Below are 20,045 nucleotides of genomic sequence, written 5' to 3' on the forward strand. Positions count from 1 at the left end.
ACAGCCTGGTGTTCTCACCGCCTCGGTCCCATCGGAAGAAGTCGGGGAACGGGAACCCGGCGGGCGCCACCAACCCGCGAAATGAGGCTAGGACGAAGTGGATCGACGGAGTGAACAGTTCTACTTAAAACCGGCCGGGGCTGCACCCCGAGGTAGGGGCGGGGGCTCCCTTCCCTAACCCTCCCCCTAGGTCGAGTTTCACGAGCACGTGACTCGTCCTCTGGTCCCCAGATACTCTCCCCGGCACACGCCCCTGCACCTAAAATGTCCACCCTTACTCCCTCCCCCTCCCCTCCCCTCCCCCTCGGCCCCCCAGACGAATCGGGGCAGCGCCCTCTGTATCCTTGGTCAAAACAAAGAACAACTCGGCTGGAGCAGACTGACCGCGATGCAGGGCAGCCTTGGGTGGGGTTTTGAACTGTGCACTTGGGAGTAGAGTTTTCCGAGAGTCAGAATGACACGGGTTTCTTTGTGGAGTTAGATCGAGGTCTGAGAGTGGACTTGAAAGCTGGCCTGGGTTATCTTGAGCAAGTTGCTTAACCTCTCTGAGCCTTGGTTTCCTCCTGTAAGTTCTCATAACAATAGTACCTACCTTACAGCAGTACCTACAATAGTACTATGGAGAGGTGGGGGCTGGAATTGGGGGTTATGAGGCAGGTAAGTGCTCATCACAGCACTTGGCACAAAGTAAGCATAATAAATGTTCACTGTTGTTGTTACTACTGTCATTATTATTATTTTAGAAGATGTGGTGATGGGATGCTTCCAGCCACTTACTGATTCCTGGTAAATCTCTCAACTTCCCAGAGCCTCAGTTTCCTCATCTGTAAAATAGAGGGTGAACTGTGGTGTGGATTAATGGGATGAGGTCAAGGGCAAATAAATACAGATGTGAGTTTATTAGTGTGTTGAGAGTGATATTCGTGATACTCACAAAGCTCTGTGGGCATGTGAGCAACTGCCCAGGAAGTTCCAGACCCCAGACAGGAGGGGCTCTCTGAACGGCTGAGCCACCTAGCCACGAGAGGGACTTACATTTGCCGAGTGGCTACTATATGCTGGGCACTTTCCAAACAAAAATTATCATTAAATCCTCCAAACATCACAGGCTCATTTAAACCTCAGAGCTTTTCACAGAGGGAGAAGACCGGAGGCTGGCAGCTGGAAAATGGTGGGTAGAAGCAGGATGCAAGTCAGGTCTGTCTGCCTTTGAAAGTGTGGCCCTTTCCATTCCTCCAGGTCGGGAAGAAACAGCAAGAGCAAAGGCTTAGCAGCAGAAAAGGCACAAGGAGTTCTCTCTGGCGGGAGCACAGTGTCAGGCTCTGATGCTTTCACTTCTCAAAATTAATTACTGGCTCCCAGAACTTCCACATCAAGGTCAAACTCCTTAGTTTCGCACAAGGGGCCCTAGAATAAGGACCCCCACGGCCCAACGCGGTCATGGATGGATCCCTTTGAGAAGGCAATAAAATGTTATGAGTCCATTCCCTATGAAAATGCCTGTGTGAACATGAACACACACATATATTTACATTCAATTTCCAAGGGTTTTGTGGACCCCCTCCACAGACTCTAGGGGTCCATGGGCCCCCGTGGCTGTAATGCTTGCCGTTCCTTATCTCCAACCCACATTTTGATATTTTCCCCTTGTGAACTGTCAGCTCCATGGGGGCAAGGGTCTGGTCTGCTGTGGTCACTGCTGTATCTCCAGCACCAAAAACAGCACCTGGCACCTAAGACGCACTCAGTAAATACCTGTGGAATGAAGTGTGAAGCCAGCTGGTTTCACACCTCCTGGCCTTTGCACCTGCTGTTCCTTCTTCATTTCTTTCTCTTTTTTTAATAAATTTATTTATTTATTTTTGGCTGCGTTGGGTCTTCGTTGCTGCGCATGGGCTTTCTCTAGTTGTGGTGAGCGGGGGCTACTCTTCATTGTGATGCGCGGGTTTCTCATTGTGGTGGCTTCTCTTGTTGCGGAGCACGGGCTCTAGGCGCGCGGGCTTCAGTAGTTGTGGCACGTGGGCTCAGTAGTTGTGGCTCACAGGCTCTAGAGCACAGGCTCAGTAGTTGTGGCACACGGGCTTAGTTGTCTCACGGCATGTGGGAATCTTCCCGGACCAGGGATCGAACCCATGTCCCCTGCATTGGCAGACGGATCCTTAACCACTGCGCCACCAGGGAAGTCCCTCCTTCTTCATTTCTAATGCACTCATCCTTCACAACTCACCTCAATTTCACCTTTTTCTGGAAGCTCTGATCTCTTAGGCTGGGTTAGGGGTCCTGCCCATGTACTCCCCCCAAACGCTATTCTATCCTGAAATGAAGCCCTCACACTGATCTAGAATCATCAGTTTAGTTGCCTGCTCCCTCCCCATGAGCTATAAATCTCTGGAGGGCAGGCACCATGGGAACCACATTGTAGGTGATTTGTATGCCTGCTACCTATCCCAGGACCTGGCCTGTAACAGCCCGTGGTAAACATTTATGGAATAAGTGGAAGAGGGTAGTGGGAAAGGGAGCTGGAAACTGTGGTCAGTTTGGAATGACCTCTGCCAGGCCAAGGATTTCCCATGTTGTGAGATAGGTGATGGGAACTCCTGGATTTTGTTTTCTTGTTGTATTTTGGTTTACTTTGTTTGTTTTTAAGGGAGGAGATAGATATGGTCGGGTTTCTGTGTTTAATGAATGGAAAGGAGAGGGACTTTAAAGCAGTTAAGAGGCCACTGTAATAGTTCAGATAATTAAAAAAAAAAAAAATAGAGGAAAGAAGAGACTTTTTTTTTGGCCACACCATATGGTGGGTGGGATCTTAGTTCCCCCACCAGGGGTCGAACCTGCACCCCCTGCATTGGAAGGGCAGAGTCTTAACCACTGGACCACCAGGGAAGTCCCAGAGAAGAGACTTAAGACACACTTCCATATCAGAATCAATAGGATTTACCAACCCCTCCTCCTGTCCCCAAAAGTAATCCCTTTCTAGACTCTGTTCCCTTGACACTACCCATAGCTTGAGTAGAACAGGGCTATCACAGTGGATCTCCTGCAGGCCGGTGGCCAGAGTCGGCCTCACAGCTGAGTGAACAGGAGTACTGGCTCGTGAATCACAGGCTGGGTCCCAATCCTGGCTCCACAGCTGATTTGTTGCGCAGTTTTGCCCAAGGCACTCACACTCCCAAGCCTTACTCTTCTAGTCTATTATGTGCTGGAAATAATAGTATCCAGTTCACAATGAAGAAATTATTTATTCAGCCTAACAAATAGTCATGGTAAACCTTGGCGTGAGGAATGTAAATAAAATAGTGCAGCCACTTTGGAAAAACGGTTTGGCTGATACTCAAATAGTTAAACATAGAGTCACCACTATGACCCAGCAATTCCTCTCCTAGGTATATACCCAAGAGAACTGAGAACATATGTGGACACAAAGACTTGGACACAAATGCTCATAGCATTGTTATTCATAATAGCCAAAAAGTGCAAACAACCCAATTGTCCGTTAACAAATGGGTGAACACAATGTGTATAGTGGGAATTCCCTGGTGGTCCAGTGGTTAGGACTCTGCGCTTTCCCTACTGAAGGCCCGGGTTCAATCCCTGGTTGGGGAACTAAGATCCCACAAGCCGCGAGGTGTGACAAAAAAAAAAAAAAAAATGTGAATAGTAACACTGAATGTATTATGATTTGGTCATAAAAAGGAAGGAGGTACTGGAACATGCTACAACATGGATGAACCTTGAAAACATGCTAAGTGAAAGCCAGATGCAAAAGATCCCATATTGTAGGGGTGCATGCATATGAAATGCCCAGAATAGGCAGATACACTGAGACAGTAGATTAGTCGTTGCCAAAAACTGGAGGAGGGAGAGATGGGAAGTGATTGCTAATGAGTATGGGGTTTCTTCTTGGGGGCGGTGAAAATGTTGCACAGTTAGATAGTGGTGATGACGGTACAACCCTGTGAATGCACTAAAATCCACTTAATTGTACACTTTGAAAGGGTGAATTTTATGATATGTGAATTATATCAGTTTAAAAAAAAAAATTTTAAACGCTTTCACATGCATCAGGCACTAGGGATTGAAGGATGAATAAGACACAGACTCCATCCTCAGAGAACATAAAGTCCAGTGGGGGAGAGGAGTAGATGAATCAAATTATCACATAGTAAGTGTAATTGCATCTAAAGGAAGCGCCATGCAGTGGCTAAGAATCTGCCTGCCAATGCAGGGGTTACAGGTTCGAGCCCTGGTCCGGGAAGATCCCACATGCCGCGGAGCAACGAAGCCCGTGCGTCACGACTACTGAACCTGCGCTCTAGAGCCCGCGAGCCACAACTATGGAAGCCCGCGCACCTAGAGCCTGTGCTCCGCGACAAGAGAAGCCACCGCAATGAGAAGCCCACGCACCGCAACGAAGAGTAGCCCCCGCTCGCCGCAACCAGAGAAAGCCCGCGCACAGCAACAAAGACCCAACGCAGCCAAAAATAAATAAATAAAATAAATAAATTTATTTAAAAAAATAAAGGAAGCGCCATGGAAGAGAAGTAACATATCATTGGGGAGGGGCGTTGATCTAGACTGGAGGGCAGGGAGGAGTCCTTAAAGGTGTTGTTTGTGCCAAAATCTGAAGATATAAGACTTCCCGTGTCTGAATCAGTAGGATTTATCAACCCCCAAGAGGAGGACACAGCATGCAGAGGCCCTACAACAGGAGGATGCCTGAGACATTCAGGGAACTGAAGGAGGGCCTGAATGGAAGAACACATAGATGAGGCGGGCTGTGGCATGAAGTTGCAGCTGGAAAAGTAGATACAGGCCAATTGTACCGGACCTTCTAAGATAATAAGAAGTGCTCAGTGGGACTTCCCTGGTGGTCCAGTGGTTAAGACTCCACACTTCCAATGCAGGGGGTGTGGGTTCCATCCCCGGTTGGGAAGCTAAGATTCCACATGCCGCGCAGCGCAGCCAAAAACATTTTTTTTAATTTAAAAATTATAAAAAAAAAAGAAGTGCTCAGTGATGACAGAAAATGACCTTCCTCCTCCCTAACTCGCTCTACCTCCGTTGCTGCCTGTGTCAGTAAAAGCACCACCTTGCACACAGTTGCTTAAGCTCAAAGCGAAGTTATCCAGACTTGGCTCCCAGCCTGACTTTCCACGTCCAACCTACCAGCGAGCTTGTGGCTCCTGCCTTTAAAGACTTCTCCTCTCCATCTTCTGCTGGCCCCCAAGCCTAGGTCTCGTCAACTCCTGCCGGGACTCCTGCGACCCTTCCAGCCTGGCCTTCCCGATTCCACTCGTGCCAGTGAGTCCACCTTCCAGTCAGAATGATCCTGGCTTCGACCAGGCCTCTCCCCTTGGAAGTTTCCACGACTGTTGGGCAAACGTACAAACTCCCAACAATGCCCCCTAGTCCATCCGGGCCCTCCTGCTGCCCTCACCTCCCTTCTGGCCTCTCTCTTCTCTATGCTTTCACTGTTGTGACCTGTTCTCATCCATTAAAACCCCGTGTTTTCCCACCTGGGCCTGGAACATTCCCCCACCCTGGCCTATCTAACTAATCCTTCAGATTTTGACTTAACGGGCACTTCCTACAGGAAGGCTCCTTGCCTGACTCCAGCAATAAATCCCTTTGCTATATGACTCGTATAACATTCGAGTCACCCTTTGATAAAACTCATCACGACGTTGTCTGTTTCCTCTGATAGACTGTATGGGCCAGAGGATAGGGACCTGAGCCCACCTGCCCCACCACTATCCTCCCACCACTTAACAAAGAAGCCACCACCCACCACTGCCCCCAACCTGGCAAATTCCTACCCACCCATCCTTCAAATCTCACTCACCTACATCGCTTTCAGAGGGACAGCCCTCCCTGAGCACCCAGACTTGGGGGGTCATCCCTTTACATAGCCCCACACTTCCCTGGGCATCTCTTACAGCACTTATCACAACTGTAAAAGTGACTGATTTTAATATGCCTCCCCCCTTTGATTTTCTGTCTTGTTTTTCTTTGCCCCAGCATTTAAAAAAATGCTTGTCACAAGACTCCCCCCAGGTCAGCCCACAAGAATTCTAATGAAAATCCCTAAAATTGCATGCAAAATTCTGTGCGTGAACAATTTTCTGAAGAACCAGTCAGTAGCTTTTGTTGGCGTTTCAAAGAGGCCCAAGATGTGAAAGGTTAAGAACCTTCTCCCAGGAGCTGAAGGGGCTGTCTTTCCTTCAAAATAGCACTGCCAACCCAGACTTCTATGCAAAACCGTTGCCCTAGAATATAAGTTCCAAGTGGGCAATGGGCAACAATCTTTATTTTGTTCATTGGTGTACCCCAAATGCCTGGAACAGTGCCTGGTGCCTTGCAGGTGTGGGTGTAGAATGACCAAACATAGTCTTTGATGACTGTAACAGTTGTGAGAACTGTCTGTGTAGTGGTTAACTATTGCTGCGTAACAAATTACCCCAAAATGTAATGGCTGTTGATAAATCAACATTTATCATCTCAGTTTCTCTAGGCTGGGAGTCAGGGTGCAGCTTAGTTGGGTCCTCTGCTTCAGGGTCTCTCACAGGGCTGCAAAGTGCCAGCCAGGGCTATAGTCATCTGAAAGTCTGACTGGGGAAAGATCTGCTTCTGAGCTCACTCATGTGGTTGCCAGCAGGATTCAGTTCCTCACTGGCTGTGGGCTGGAGGCTGCCCTGAGTTCCCCACCACATGGGCCTCTTCACAGGGCAGCTCACAACATGGAAGCTTGCTTCAACAGATTTTGCAAGGAAGAGGAGAGGAGGAGAAAGGGAGGAAGAGAGAGAGAGAGAGAGACAATAACAAGATGGCCATTACCATCTTTTGTGTCTTAACCTTGGAAGCAGCTTTCATCACCTTTGCTCTGTTCTGTTTGTTAGAAGCAAGTCTCTATTTAGGTCTAGTGCACGCTCAAGGGAAGGAGATTATACTAGGAATGAATAGGAATGAACAGCAGCGGGCAGGATCATTAGGAGCCATCTTAGAGGCTGCCCACTCCAGGACCGTTACATGTTTTCTCATATAGTGTCTGGCTCATCTGAAAACCCAAAGAGCAGAAGGTGCAGACCAAATGCCTACAGGTCAAGCAGATGGTGACGAGGGAAGAAATGAGAGGTGGGAGGTTTGGCGGACAGCTGAGCCTCCACCCATCCTCCAGCAGCAGACCACTGCCAAGCAGGAATGTAGGCTGACTTGTCAGATCTTCTAACTTTTCAAAAGAAGCCAAAGTCCTGATGTTTATGAGACACTTCCCGGTTTTTAAAACTGATAATCGCCGCGGAGCAACTAAGCCCGTGCGCCACAACTACTGAGCCTGCGCTCTAGAGCCCGCGAGCCACAACTACTGAAGCCTGCGCGCCTAGAGCCCGTGCTCCGCAACAAGAGACGCCACCGCAGTGAGAAGCCCGCGCACCGCAATGAAGAGTAGCCCCCGCTCACCACAACTAGAGAAAGCCCGCGCGCAGCAACGAAGACCCAATGCAGCCAAAAATAAATACATAAATTTATGAAAATAAATGAAACTGATAATCTAGCAAACACACGTGTGAGCATTTTTTGACTCTTCTCGATGGCAGAAAAGGCCTAACCTATTCTACTACTCTATATGTTTGTTCCATCTCTCCTATGCCCACCCTCCCAACCGCCACACTTGTTCACTGAAGGCAGGGACCTAGTTAATTCACTTGCACACTTTCTACAGCTCTCTGCTTGCAGCAAGCCAACAATAACTATTGCTGAATAAAATAAGACATTGCTGACATTAGGGAGCATTCCCTACCCACACCTGCACTCCAATCCTAGAGGGGTGGGTAAAAGTGGGCTCTGGTGTCTGAATTAGTTGGAATCCTGGCTCTAGCACTTGCATGTTGTATGACCTTCAGCAAGTTACTAACTTTTCAAAGCCTCAACTTCTTCACCTACAAGATAAGAATAATGGTACCTGCCTCAGAGTTGTTATGAGTTTTAACTGAAATAATATACTTATTAGCACAATGTAGCAACTCGATAGCTATTCTTACTGGCATCATCCCCGTTTCCTCACCAGCTCCCTGGCATGTCTCCCCTGAATCCATTAAGCCATCATCTACCACTATCCACCTGGCTGACAGCTAGAGGGAGCTTTAAAATGCACATCTGTCATTTTCACGGCCAGGGTTTACATCCTTCAACAGTTTGCTGATGCCCTTCGGAGAAAATCCAAACTCTTTTTAAAAACTCAGCTCATCAGGCTCTTTGGAGCTGCGCCTGCCCAGCCCTCGGGCAGGTCTCATCCCTCACCACTACCTCCCTTCCCACTTGGCACTCCGGGCAGGCCAAAGCTTTGTTTCTTGACGGCTCCACACTTTCTGCCACTTCAAAGCTTTTGCAAGTGCTCTCCGTCCAGCTGGAACCTCTTCTCTCCATTCTCTACGACCCCTTCTAGATGTTCCAGCTATGTGCTCTGAAAATTTTTGACGTTTCTTGCTAAACCTGAGGGCAGGTACAATACCTGTTTTCCTCACCACCCTGCTCTTCCTAGTACAACGGCCGCAAGGAATACACGAATAATACACATTTGTAGAACTGGCCACAGCAGTGCTGATTCCCGTGAGCAGACAGCGCCACCTGTTGACCCAAGTTGGCACTTCAGTACCTACAAAGGAGCCTTAGCTCTCTGCCCACCCTTAAGGTAGATGGACAATAGTTTTGAAGTTTTCAGGGGGTCTATCCCGAGACTCCTTACATCAAAGTTAGCAATTAAAAAAAAAAAAAAGAGCTAACATTTTTGAGTATTTAACGTGGGAGAATTAGGCACTTTCCTAAGTGCTTTAGTTATTAACACATTTCATCTTCACAACCACTCAATGAAGTAGGTACTTTTATCGCTTTATAGATACGGTAACTGAGGCACAGAACAGTCAAATGCCTCACCCATGATCACACAGCCAGAAAATTTCATCCCAGGTGGTCTGACTTGAACCTGGATTTTTTTTTTTTTTTTTTTTTTTTTTTTTGCCACGCTGCGCAGCTTGTAGGATCCTAGCTCCTGACCAGGAAATGAACCCAGGCCCTCGGCAGTGAAAGCGCAAAGTCCCAACCACTGGACCGCCAGGGAATTCCCTGGACCTGTACTTTTAAGCCTGAAACTCACTGCCTCTCCCGTCTCCTTTCCTGTGAGCCCAACGACCTGGTGAGGTTACATCCCAGATACCTCCCTCTGCTGTGAAGGCACTGCTATCAGTGGCACTGGTGTCAACCAAAATTCCTTCTGCACTGAACCATACATTTTGAGAACTGCACAGTTCTCCAAGGGCACCCTCAGGACAGGAAGTGGATGTGGCCTCTCCTCCGCGAGCAGTCAACCCTGACCTCCGTCATTGCTCCTCTCCTGTGACCTCCAGCAAACCACCACCTCTCTGAGCCCGCATTTCCTAACAGGGCCTTTAGCCTGCTGAGTGGATGAGACTGGATACCCCATGAAGCGTGAGGAGCGCAGTCTCTGATTCAGATTCAGGGGAACACTGAATGGCAGTGGTTATCACTCAGTCCCCTCCCCGGATCACACACATCACACATGAAGCTGGGTCCCTTCACAGGTTTCGATATTGCTGTTTAGAACCAAGAGGTTGTGGCTACTTCCTTCTTAAGTTCCATCTACTTTCCACCCTCTCCTCTGAATCGTTCCTTTATATCATTGAGGAAAATGCCTGCCTGCCCTTGATTTTAAGTTGTTAGACATAAATAATATATACTGGGCACTTCCTATGGCCCAGTCATTATTCTAAATAGTTTATTCATATTAACTCATTTAATCTTCACAACAGCCCTGATTCTCCCCACTTTACAGATGAGGAAGCTAAGCACAGTGAAATGACACGTTCAGGGTCACACAGCAAGTGGCTGCCGTGGAATGTAAACTTAAGCCACGGTACCAGTCTATGCTTTTAAACACTACGTTAGACTCCCTCTGCTGGCAGAGGCTGTGTCTGCTGCCTTTACTCCCAAGTGCCAGGCACACTGCTTTGCACACTGTAGGTGTCAACAAACTTGTTTTAATATATAATATATATAAACACACACACAGTCACATGCCAGCGTGACAAATACCCCTTCTTCGACCAGGAAAGAGCTCCATCATACCCTGGGCTCCTGGAGACTCTCCAGAAAGAGCCTAGGCCTGGCAGTCTTCACAGATGACACCCAATGGGGACACTTTTATTAGACAAGTGGGAAAGGACAGGGTGCACCTTGAGGTGTACTGCCTGGGACCTCATGCGGGCCCAGAACTCTGCTGCACCCTCTTCATCAACTCTTCATCCTGCATAGACAATTCTGTCAACTTTTTGCCCATCCGCTCATGGATGTCCAGGTACTTGGAGACACACCGGTCCAGGCACACAGACTCGCCCTTGGACAGTTCTGCTTCCTTGTAGTGGGGAGGCACGCACTTCCGGTGGCAGGCACTGGTCATTCTAGAAAGAAGGAAGGGCAAGGTCAGGTCAGCAGCATCCTGTGGCATACCAGGAACCCTCAGCCATTCCTGCCCTGCTATACTGATTTCACCTCCCAAGACGGCAGTGTAAATCTTCAGTTTGCACCTCAACTATCTTGGAAGATCCTTGAGAGCAGGAAGCTTGTCGGGGCCCATGTTTATGACTAATTAAACAGGAACCATTAGCTGAGTACCAGCTATGTTCTAGACATCACGCTAAGTGCTTGACATGGATTCTGTCATGCAGTTCTTATGATAACCCTATGAGGTCGGCACAATCAATATCCCCCTTTTTACAGATACGGAAATGAAGGCACAGGGAGCCTCAGGATCACATAAAGCTGGGCTATGAACCCAGGTAGGCTGACTTTACAGCCTACATTTAAAAATTATTCTAATAGCCTCCAAGATAAAACAACTAATCTAGGGAGGATACCAGAGAGCTTAAGCCAATAAAAATTGCAAATATTTGTTGACTGCTTACTTGACTTGTGTTGGGCTTAATGCTAAGACCTTGTCATATACTTTTACATTTAATATTGGTCATGTCTCTGTGAGGAAGGTACTATTATTAACTCCACTTTACAGATGGGGAAACCACTGGTCTAACAGTCCATGTAACTTGCCCAAGGCCATAGTAGTGGTGGTTGGTGCAGCTACGATTTGTTCCCAAATTTGCCAGATGGTTATGGGCACTAGTTAGGAGTCAGACTGAGTTACTGGTCCTGACATTGCTACTGACCAGCTGTGGACCCTGAGAGAGTTATTTAACCTCTAGGAACCTCAATCTCCTCACTTTTAAAAAAAGATGATGCATATAAAATGCTCAGCATGTGTCCGAGATGGATTAAGAGTTTAAGAAATGTTGACTACTAAGTGGGCTACGTGTCAAAAGGCAAATGTTCTGCTCTTCCTGGAACACAACTACAGCCTGGACGGGACCTTCTCTTCCTGCTCAGCTCCTACATCGCCAATTCCATCCCAACCTAAATGCCCAATTCCTTCTAGTGACCCCACACTGCGTCTGCATTAGCCCTTAAGCATGGGGCGGGAGTTGGGGGTGCCGGGAGGGTAAGCCCGGGCCTCAGGTTCCCCCAGAATGAGGAAAATAATTTTCAGAAGTTATCCACCTCTGCCTTGGCAAGAGTGACCTGGGATCATTCTCTAAGACAAGGCAGCGCAGAATCAGCCCTTACCTGTTGTACATATCAGCCATCATCTCTACCTCCAGCTCTGCCGCCAGCTGCTGGGCCCTAAGCGGGTCCATTTCAGCCCTGCACCGTGGAAGAGATCTCCCTCTGGCCTCCTAATCCTGGGGGCAGACATCATGGTCAGCACCCACCTCTCCCATTCACCTTCCCATCGCAGGGGCTGGAGGATGTGGAGGAATCAGAGGGCATCAGACCAGCAGGGGCCACTGACCTCAGTGAACTCAAAAGTCCCATTTCACAGATGTGGGAACTGAGGCCCCGAAGGGGAACACTGCTTAGCCCAAGGTCACAGAACATGTCAATGGCGGGGCTGGAAATCGAGCCCCGGAGCCCTGACTCCCAGTCCCTCTAGGTCACCTCTATCCAGGAGAAGAAGGGGAGACCGGAACGGAGCATGAACCTGCGGGGCCCTAAGAATTCGATCATACGCGGAACTAAGGCGCCCGGGCCCCAGCCCAGGGTCTACAGCTCTGAAATGGCGGCGCCATCATCAGGATCACCTTGAGGTCAGACGTCACTCACCACGGCCTGGGGCCTGCCACAACGCCCCCTATGTCCCCAACTTCGGGTAAACACTAGAAACTCACCGGGCGCTCAGGTAGGATAGGGCGGAAGCACCCAGGTCACTTCCGGGAGGGAAGTCCCGCCTCTTCTCTGATCCGTGCGCGCTTCCGGAATGAAGTACCAACGAGGCGGCGCTGGAAAATCCGCTACCATAGAGAGGGAGCTGCTGGCCCTGGTTAAGGCGTCTCCCAAATGCTAGAGAGGACGCCAAAATACCATAGAGGCTTGAGCGGGGTGCAGAGCGCCTGCAGACTGGTTGGAATTCTTGTCCTTAGGAGTGTCACGGAGAGATTTGAGTTTATTGGTTCTGTAAGAGGGGCAGGACCACAGAACTCAGTGAACCTCGCCCTCACCTCCGGGGAGCTGAGGCCAGAGCGCAAATCAGGCGCGGAGTAGGAAGAATGCCGCCAAACTGCAGCTCTCAGTTTGTGATGTACTTAAGGTCACCTGGGACGCTTAAAATAATCCCGAAGCCCAGGGCTCACTTCGTACCAATTAAATCAGAATCCCTGGGAGTAGGACCCAGGCATCAGTACATTTTAAAACTCCCCAGGTGATTCCCATGTGCAGCCAAGTTTGAGGACCAATGCTCAGAGGCCCTTTGTGTGAATACAGCTGTGTGTAGGTCACTAAGCTTTCTCTGGGGTTGCAGAGACAAGCGAGGCACGGTTCCTGCTTGCAGAAAGATGAGTCAAGTATACAGTATGTTTTAGTCAGCTTCTGTTAGACGCCCTGGGCCCTAAAGAGATGAATAGGACCATTGTGGCTGCCACCAGAACTAACCTAGTGTGTTTGGGTGAGGAAGACGGAGGGTACTTGTGAACTCTTCCTCTTTCAAGACAATGTATTTCTCGGTCTGCACGCCCCCCTCCCGCACCCCCCCCCCAAGAAAAACCCACCTCAATCCCTGGATTTTTCAAGGGATTTCCCAGTAAACGAAATTTAGAATATGCAAATTAATGATGCAGTGGTACACTGCCCATAGGAGAAGGTGGGCTAGACACTTTATATGGCTGGTCACCGTATGCTTCCCTAAGGAAGTCCCAATTTTAAATATTGGCCTCATTACTGCTCTAAGGACTCAAACTCTTTGTCAGACCCTGTGCCTTGATACTTTAAAATTTAGGTATAGCATTCAGATAGTAAAGTAGTAAAATATACAAGCTTAATTTTTAAATATATATTCATTTTTATAACTATCACCCAGATCAAGATACAAAATATTTCCAGGACCTTAAAAAGTTATCTCACGTTCCTTCCCAGTCAATACTCCCTCTTCTGCAGTGAACCACTATTCTGACTTCTGTCACCATCAGTTAGTTCTGCCTACTCTTGAACTTCATGTAAATGAAATTATACATTGTTTTCTGTTTTGTGCCTCACTTCTTTAGCTCAATGTAGCATCTGTAAGATTTCATCCATATTGTCCTGTGTATCTCTTATTCATTCTTTTTTATGGCTGTTTAGTGTGTGATTGTATAAATAAGCCACAGTTCATTTATCTATTCTCCTATTGATGGACTTTTGGGTTGTTTCCAGTTTGGGGCTATTATGATAATGCTGCTACGTATATTACTGTATATATGTTATCCTGGTTTTTACTTTTGAGAATATAGTCAACATATTATGGAGTATTAAGAAATTGCATGGAAAAAGGAGATGGGTTCTTAAGAGAGGAATCTGCTTCCTAGATGGGATTTTTATTAGGTTTTATGAAAGGTTACATACTGTATGATTCCATTTAAATCACATTCTCAAAATGACAATATTATAGAGATGGGAGAAGAGATTAATGGTTGCCTAGGGTTAGAGTTGGTGGGGGGAGGGAAGGAGGTGTGCCTAAGGGGACAGCACAAGGGAGATCTTTGTGTTGATGAAATTGGTTCTGTGCCCTGATTGTGGGAGAAGGTGTTTATTCAAATCTAAGCTGTCATAGAAGTATACACACCATTGTACCAATGCCGATTTCCTGGCTTTGATATGGCATATAGTTATGTAAGATTTAGCCTTCAGTGGATAAATCTTAAGTAAAATTTAACCTTCTGTACCCTCTCTGTACTATTTATGCAACTTCCTATAAACCTATAATTATTTCAAAATAAAGTTTTAAAAATCATTACAAAACAAACGAACAAACAAAAAAGATGATGTATTTAAAGCACCTAGTCCATGACAGATGCTCAATAAAAATGAATCTTTTTTTTTTAGATTTTTATTTATTAGGGAAAATTTTTAAAGTACAGAAAAGCGGAGAGCACAATATATTGAACTTCCACATATTAATCACCCATCACCAAGATTTGACAATTGTCAACATTTAGCCATATTTTCTTCATCTAATTGTATCTCTAACAGATGAAGTCTTTTTTCCACAATGACATTTTTTTCTTTGTTTTTCTTTTTTTGGCTGCAATGGGTCCTTGCTGCGCGCGGGCTTCCTCTAGTTGTGGCGAGCGGGGGCTACACTTCGTTGCAGTATGCCGGCTTCTCATTGTGGTGGCTTCTCTCGTTGTGGAGCACGGGCTCTAGGAGCACGGGCTTCAGTAGTTGCAGCACGCGGGCTCAGTAGTCGTGGTGCACGGGCTTAGTTGCTCTGCGGCATGTGGAATCTTCCCGGACCAGGGCTTGAACCCATGTCCCCTGCATTGGCAGGCGGATTCTCAACCACTGCGCCACCAGGGATGCCCCCCACAATGCCCTTTTCATGCCCTTAAAATTACAGACATCTTATCACTAAATGCAGCTGGCAATCAACAATATTGCACTGTTCAACCATTGGTACCCAAACCTGGCTTTCAGATCATCCCAGGAACAGGCCCCCAAATTCCCGTTCCATATTTCTACTAACTAATTAAATTATTTATTTATTCACTATCCATTTATTGAGCACTTCATATGACCCAGGCAATTTGCTAGGCCCTGGGCATACAGCCATGAACATGACAAAAAGTCCCTGCCCTCATGGAGCTTAGAGTCTAGAGAGAAAGTCAGGTAACAAGGAAATGAATAAGGTAACTTTGGATTCCAATCCATGTTCCATAAGAAAATAAAATATGCAGAAGCGATGGAGAGGAACTCAAGGTCGTTCGAGAACTCTCTGAGGAAATGAAATTTGAGCTGAGAGCCGAAGAATGAGAAAGAGCCAGCCTTGCAAACAGCAGAAGCAGAACGGTTTACAGCCCTGAGTGTGGAAAGGAATCGACTCATCGGAGGAATATGGAGGAGCCAGTGTTGCTGAAGCGGTGGGGAGGGGGAGGGGTTGGGGGAGGCACAAGCTTGCAAGTCACAAGCCCCTCACACAGTCTCCAGAAGTAGTACCTTTCTTAGATCACAGGACACCTACAGAAGGTAAAGGTGTTTCGTCTTTCTGAGCAAAATCTCGATTCAGCACAAAAATCTGTTCAGAGCCTCCTGTGTACCCGTCACCTCAGCTCCAAATAGAACTCGGCTTTGTATTTCCTAGGCTCTCAGCGCAGCAATCCATCAGCTTGGGCCGTCACTCTTCTCTCTCTCCCCAACCGCTCCCCGTCCAGTGGGAGCCCTGAGAGACATCGCCACCTCGGCAGCTGTCCCGTTCACCCCTCCTTAGCCCACCCTTCCGCAGCTGCTTTAGTCTGAGGAAGGGTAAAATGGACTATTTAAAGGAACGTGGTGGGGGGGATGCAGAGGAGGCCTAGCCTGGGCTCTGGATGGGCAAGGGAGGCCAGACAGCTGGTGACCATGCTCCAAATGGGCCTGCAGATGGTCTGGGGAGTTGCCAGGGCCAGGCGAGTATATCGGGAAGGGAGATGAGCGCAGGACGGATGCTGCCCGGTGTCAGGCGGGAGGCACTGGCTGTGATTGAAAGGTGCCACCTGTCAGATCTCCATGGGAAATCCGAGCCTCCCAGTTCAGGGGAGAGTGTTGTACCAACAGGACAGTAAACAATGCTCGTCTGCAGCCCCAGGATCTTGCGGGGGCGGGGGGGGGGGGAAGGGGGAGGGGAACGGGGACTGAAGAGCTGGGGGCTAGAAGCCGCAGGGGCTTAAAGACAGCCCGGGAGTGCGGTCGCTCAGCTGGAGGAAGGAGACAGCTCCAAGCCCCCAGGGAGAGGCCCTACAGGTAGGAGAAGCCCTGGGCCCCTTTCTAGGCACCCCCTCCATCTGCCAACTCCTCTCCCATCTTCCAAGGGCCCGAGGAGCCTCCAAGCAGGGCCTCACAGTTGGAGAAATCCAGGCTCCTTCATAAGTCTCTCCACCACTATGTCCACTCTTTTTCAATGCCAGAGTTCGGGGACTCAGCCCTGCGGTGCTGGGCAACTTGAGGTCACCCGCCAAGCAGCCTGCAGGTGGATGCAGGTGGCCATCCACGTGGACCTGATGGGCAGAGAGGGCCTTGGGAGACTTACCAGTCCAGTTGGGGTGGGAGGCAGAGTCTCTAAGCAGTTGAGAGTGGCATCTCCAAGGGATGTCCCCACTGAGGTGAAAGCTTTAGGGCCACTGGAAGACAGACTGGGGAGCAGTGGGTCGTGGAGGTGTGAGCTGAACCATCAGACGTTGTCTGTACCATGTAGGGCTTGGAACTCGGGCTCCTGGGTACTTTTCCTTCCAGTCGGCTGAGAAAAACAGGAAGAGAGAGAGGGGAGCTGTCTGCAGTGGACACAAAACAGGGGTGGAATGAATCTTTCCTTCCTCCTTCCTGGGGAAGGAACGAGGGAGGAAAGTGGAGAGGAAGGTCTGCCATGCACTTGGAAGAGAGAGCTGACCTCTTCCACCATATCTGACTGCCCTCCCCACCAGTGGGGTGCCCCTCATCCTGGGCTGGAGCCTTTGAAGGGACACTGGCTGAGGAGCTGGGGGGGGCAGTGTCTCTGGCACATGCTCTGGACTGGTTGTCAGGAGACCTGGGTTCTAGGTACAGTTGGGCCATTTAACTGTCCTATGACTTTAGTCAAGGGGCTTCAACTCCCCAAGCCTCAAATTCCTACTCTGTAAAATGGGGCCAGTAACACTTATTCTGAAGGGTTAGAGTGAGGAACTAAGAAGGTAAAGCAGGGCACCGCAGCGCAAGCTGTAAACTGCTATGGAATTAATGCTGGAGTGGGTGGTGTTATCCAGATGTCTCAGCATTCTGAGTTTCTTCACTTCTTGGCTATTTATGACAAGCCTGGAGGGTGGAAAGCTGAGGTGATGCACACACAGGATGGCTGAGGGGTGTGTATGTGTGTGTATACACCTGCCCTTCCCCTCCACCATGCTAAGTGTGTAGCATGTAGATGAAGGGTAAGATGGCTGCAGCACTCAGCTATGTCTTAGCCAATTACTCCCACATTTTGAGGTATAAAAAGGGCTTATCGGAACTTCCCTGGTGGTCCAGTGGTTAAGACTCCGCACTCCCAATGCAGGGGGCACGGGTTCGATCCCGGGTCGGGGAACTAAGATCCCACGTGCTGCACGGCGCAGCCAAAAAAATTTTTTAAATAAACAAATAAAAAGGGCTTATCATCTCATTGGTGTTCAGTTCTTTTTGCCTTGTCTTTTACCAACTAAATGCCCTCATGGCTGAGTCAGGACCTTAATCTGGCACGGGCTGCACAGAGGCCAGCCTACACCATACAAGCTGATGTATACTGAGTGCTCCTTCCATGCCAGGCTCACCCCAAAATACTTTCTATGCACTGGCTTACTTAACCCTCCACTGTCCCTATGAGGTGAGACCTATTTTTATCTCCAGAAATCAAAATACAGGGAGGGTAAGTAGCTTGCTTAAGGTCACAGTGGGAGAAGAAGTGGGAGCTGGGATCCCATCATAGGAAGCTCCAGAATCAATGATTTTCACCACTGCTTCCTACCACCTTCCAAACAAGAGTGCAAGGCAGGGATGGGTTGTGTGGATCATTTAGACCGGCACTTGCCATAGTTTCTTCTGCTAAAGGTGGCATCGCTCAAGAGGGCAATAGATGCACCTCAGGGAAAATAAATCAAAAAAAAAAAACGAAGCAAGAAAAAAAAAATCCATGGCTACATAGGTTTGGAGAAAAGCGAGTTAAATACAGCTAAGCAAAATTAAGGTTCCTTTACCATGGGCTATCTGGAATCTATTTAAGTGCTAATGAAGTTGTAAGACTCTAAAAGGGTCAAGAGTAGGCAGTTTCTGGAACAACCTTAGCCAAAGCACACCTCCCCCACCACCGCAGCCCTTAATACGGTCTTAGGAGACCCTAGTTTTCCACAGAACACAGTTTGCAAACCTGATCTAGACCAATCCTGTCATTGTATTGGAAACCGAGGCTCTCTCCAGAGAGGCAAAGAGACTTGCTCAGGTCTCAGACCAGGAGATGGGGTTCAAGGCATGCTCCTAGCTCCCTGCAGATGTGCATTCCATCCCCCAGGCTCATTTGTTTCCCTCTAACTTTAATAGATTCCCGGAGCTGCTGAACCATGAAGGGGCTCCGGTGGGAGGGGTGGAATTGGAGGGCAGCATAAGCATCTTTGAAAATCCCAGCCTACTTCCTAGGAAACGGTGGGAGACCAAATCCAGGGACACCAGGACTTCGATCTGGGGGCAGTAAGACCTGAATGGGTGGCAGAAACAGAGCCCTGTCCCTCATATGCCTGTCTTCTTGCCTCTGTCCCAATTACTCAGGTACCCTGGGTACTGTATCCAGAACGATGGCCCTGCAGAGGGCAGGAGGTATTTTTAGCCAGTGACAAGGAATGTCTACTTCTTTTACTGCCTGAGTCATGCCCTGAACGTTATTTGCGGATTATTTTCTCTGTAAACAGACCCCCCCACCCCCACCACCCCCCCCGCCCCCCGGCCAAGAAGGGCAGAAGGCCGAAGGAGCTGGCCCTGTCCGCCCCCGCCCCCAGCTGTTTTTGTAGATCGGACAGTACAATCATCCCTTACTGTCTGTGGGGGATTAGTCCCAGCTTCCCTTGCGGATACAAAAATCTGCGGATGCTCCAGTCCCTCATATGAAATGTTGTATTTGCATATAACCTTACAATCCTCTCTAATACTTTAAATCATCTCTAGATTACTTATAATACCCAGTACAATGAAAATGTTATGTAAACAGTTGTTAATAACAATGTAAATGCTCTGTAAATAGTTGAAGTGGCAGCAAATTCAAGTTTGCCTTTTGGAATTTTCTGGAATTTTTTCTTCAAATTTTTTCCATCCAAGGTTGGTTGAATGCACAGAACCCACGGAAAAGGAAGGCTGACTGTATATACAGTACTTGAATAGGAAACCTCATGATAAAGTTGGAGGATCAGATTTCCCTGCAGAGGTTAGTTAGGGAGAGTATTTTCTGTTCTTCACCAAAGGAAACTCTTCCATGCCCAGGCCCAGCTCATCAGAGAACCACACACACAGGCTGGCAGTGCTGGCAGAGACCCAGAGACCAAGCTGGCCCAGGGTTTCCCAAATTTCAGGCATTTTAACACCACCTCCATGATTTAGGTATTTTGTATCCTGTATTCTGCTTTCCTGAACGTCTTCCTTTGAATTAACTTACTTTACTTCAATAAATGTATTAATAAAAGAAACTGTATATCACTATTGGAAATGGAAACTCGATATCACTGGCCAGAAACAGAAAGTAACCGTAGAAATAAATACAATGGAATCAAAACAGTATTATTAGGGACTTCCCTGGTGGTCCATTGAGTAAGACTCCGAGCTTCCAAGGCAGGGGGCCTGGGTTCGATCCCTGGTCAGGGAACTAGATCCCACATGCATGCCGCAACTAAAAGATCCCACATGCCTCAACGAAGACCCAGTGCAGCCAAAAT

General features: G+C 48.2%; 1 protein-coding gene across 5 annotated transcripts; it reads right to left on the reverse strand.

The window, feature by feature from the left end:
* Nucleotides 1-10,032: 10,032 nt before the first annotated feature.
* On the reverse strand, nucleotides 10,033-12,369 carry TIMM10 (translocase of inner mitochondrial membrane 10). Of its 5 annotated transcripts, none has more exons than XM_061203353.1 (3): nucleotides 12,291-12,369; nucleotides 11,689-11,804; nucleotides 10,033-10,472 (listed from the first exon to the last, which is right to left on the reverse strand). In XM_061203353.1, the coding sequence occupies exons 2-3, from the start codon at nucleotides 11,757-11,759 to the stop codon at nucleotides 10,271-10,273; spliced, it is 273 nt and encodes a 90-aa protein (XP_061059336.1). In that variant the 5' UTR covers nucleotides 11,760-11,804; nucleotides 12,291-12,369; the 3' UTR covers nucleotides 10,033-10,270. The 5 variants fall into 5 exon arrangements, with proteins under 5 accessions (XP_061059336.1, XP_061059335.1, XP_061059337.1 ...); XM_061203352.1 differs by having other exon boundaries at nucleotides 12,226-12,307; XM_061203354.1 differs by having other exon boundaries at nucleotides 12,204-12,292.
* Nucleotides 12,370-20,045: the final 7,676 nt, after the last annotated feature.

The sequence above is a fragment of the Eubalaena glacialis genome, chromosome 10 (genome assembly GCF_028564815.1).
Source record: "Eubalaena glacialis isolate mEubGla1 chromosome 10, mEubGla1.1.hap2.+ XY, whole genome shotgun sequence".
Taxonomy (NCBI): domain Eukaryota; kingdom Metazoa; phylum Chordata; class Mammalia; order Artiodactyla; family Balaenidae; genus Eubalaena; species Eubalaena glacialis.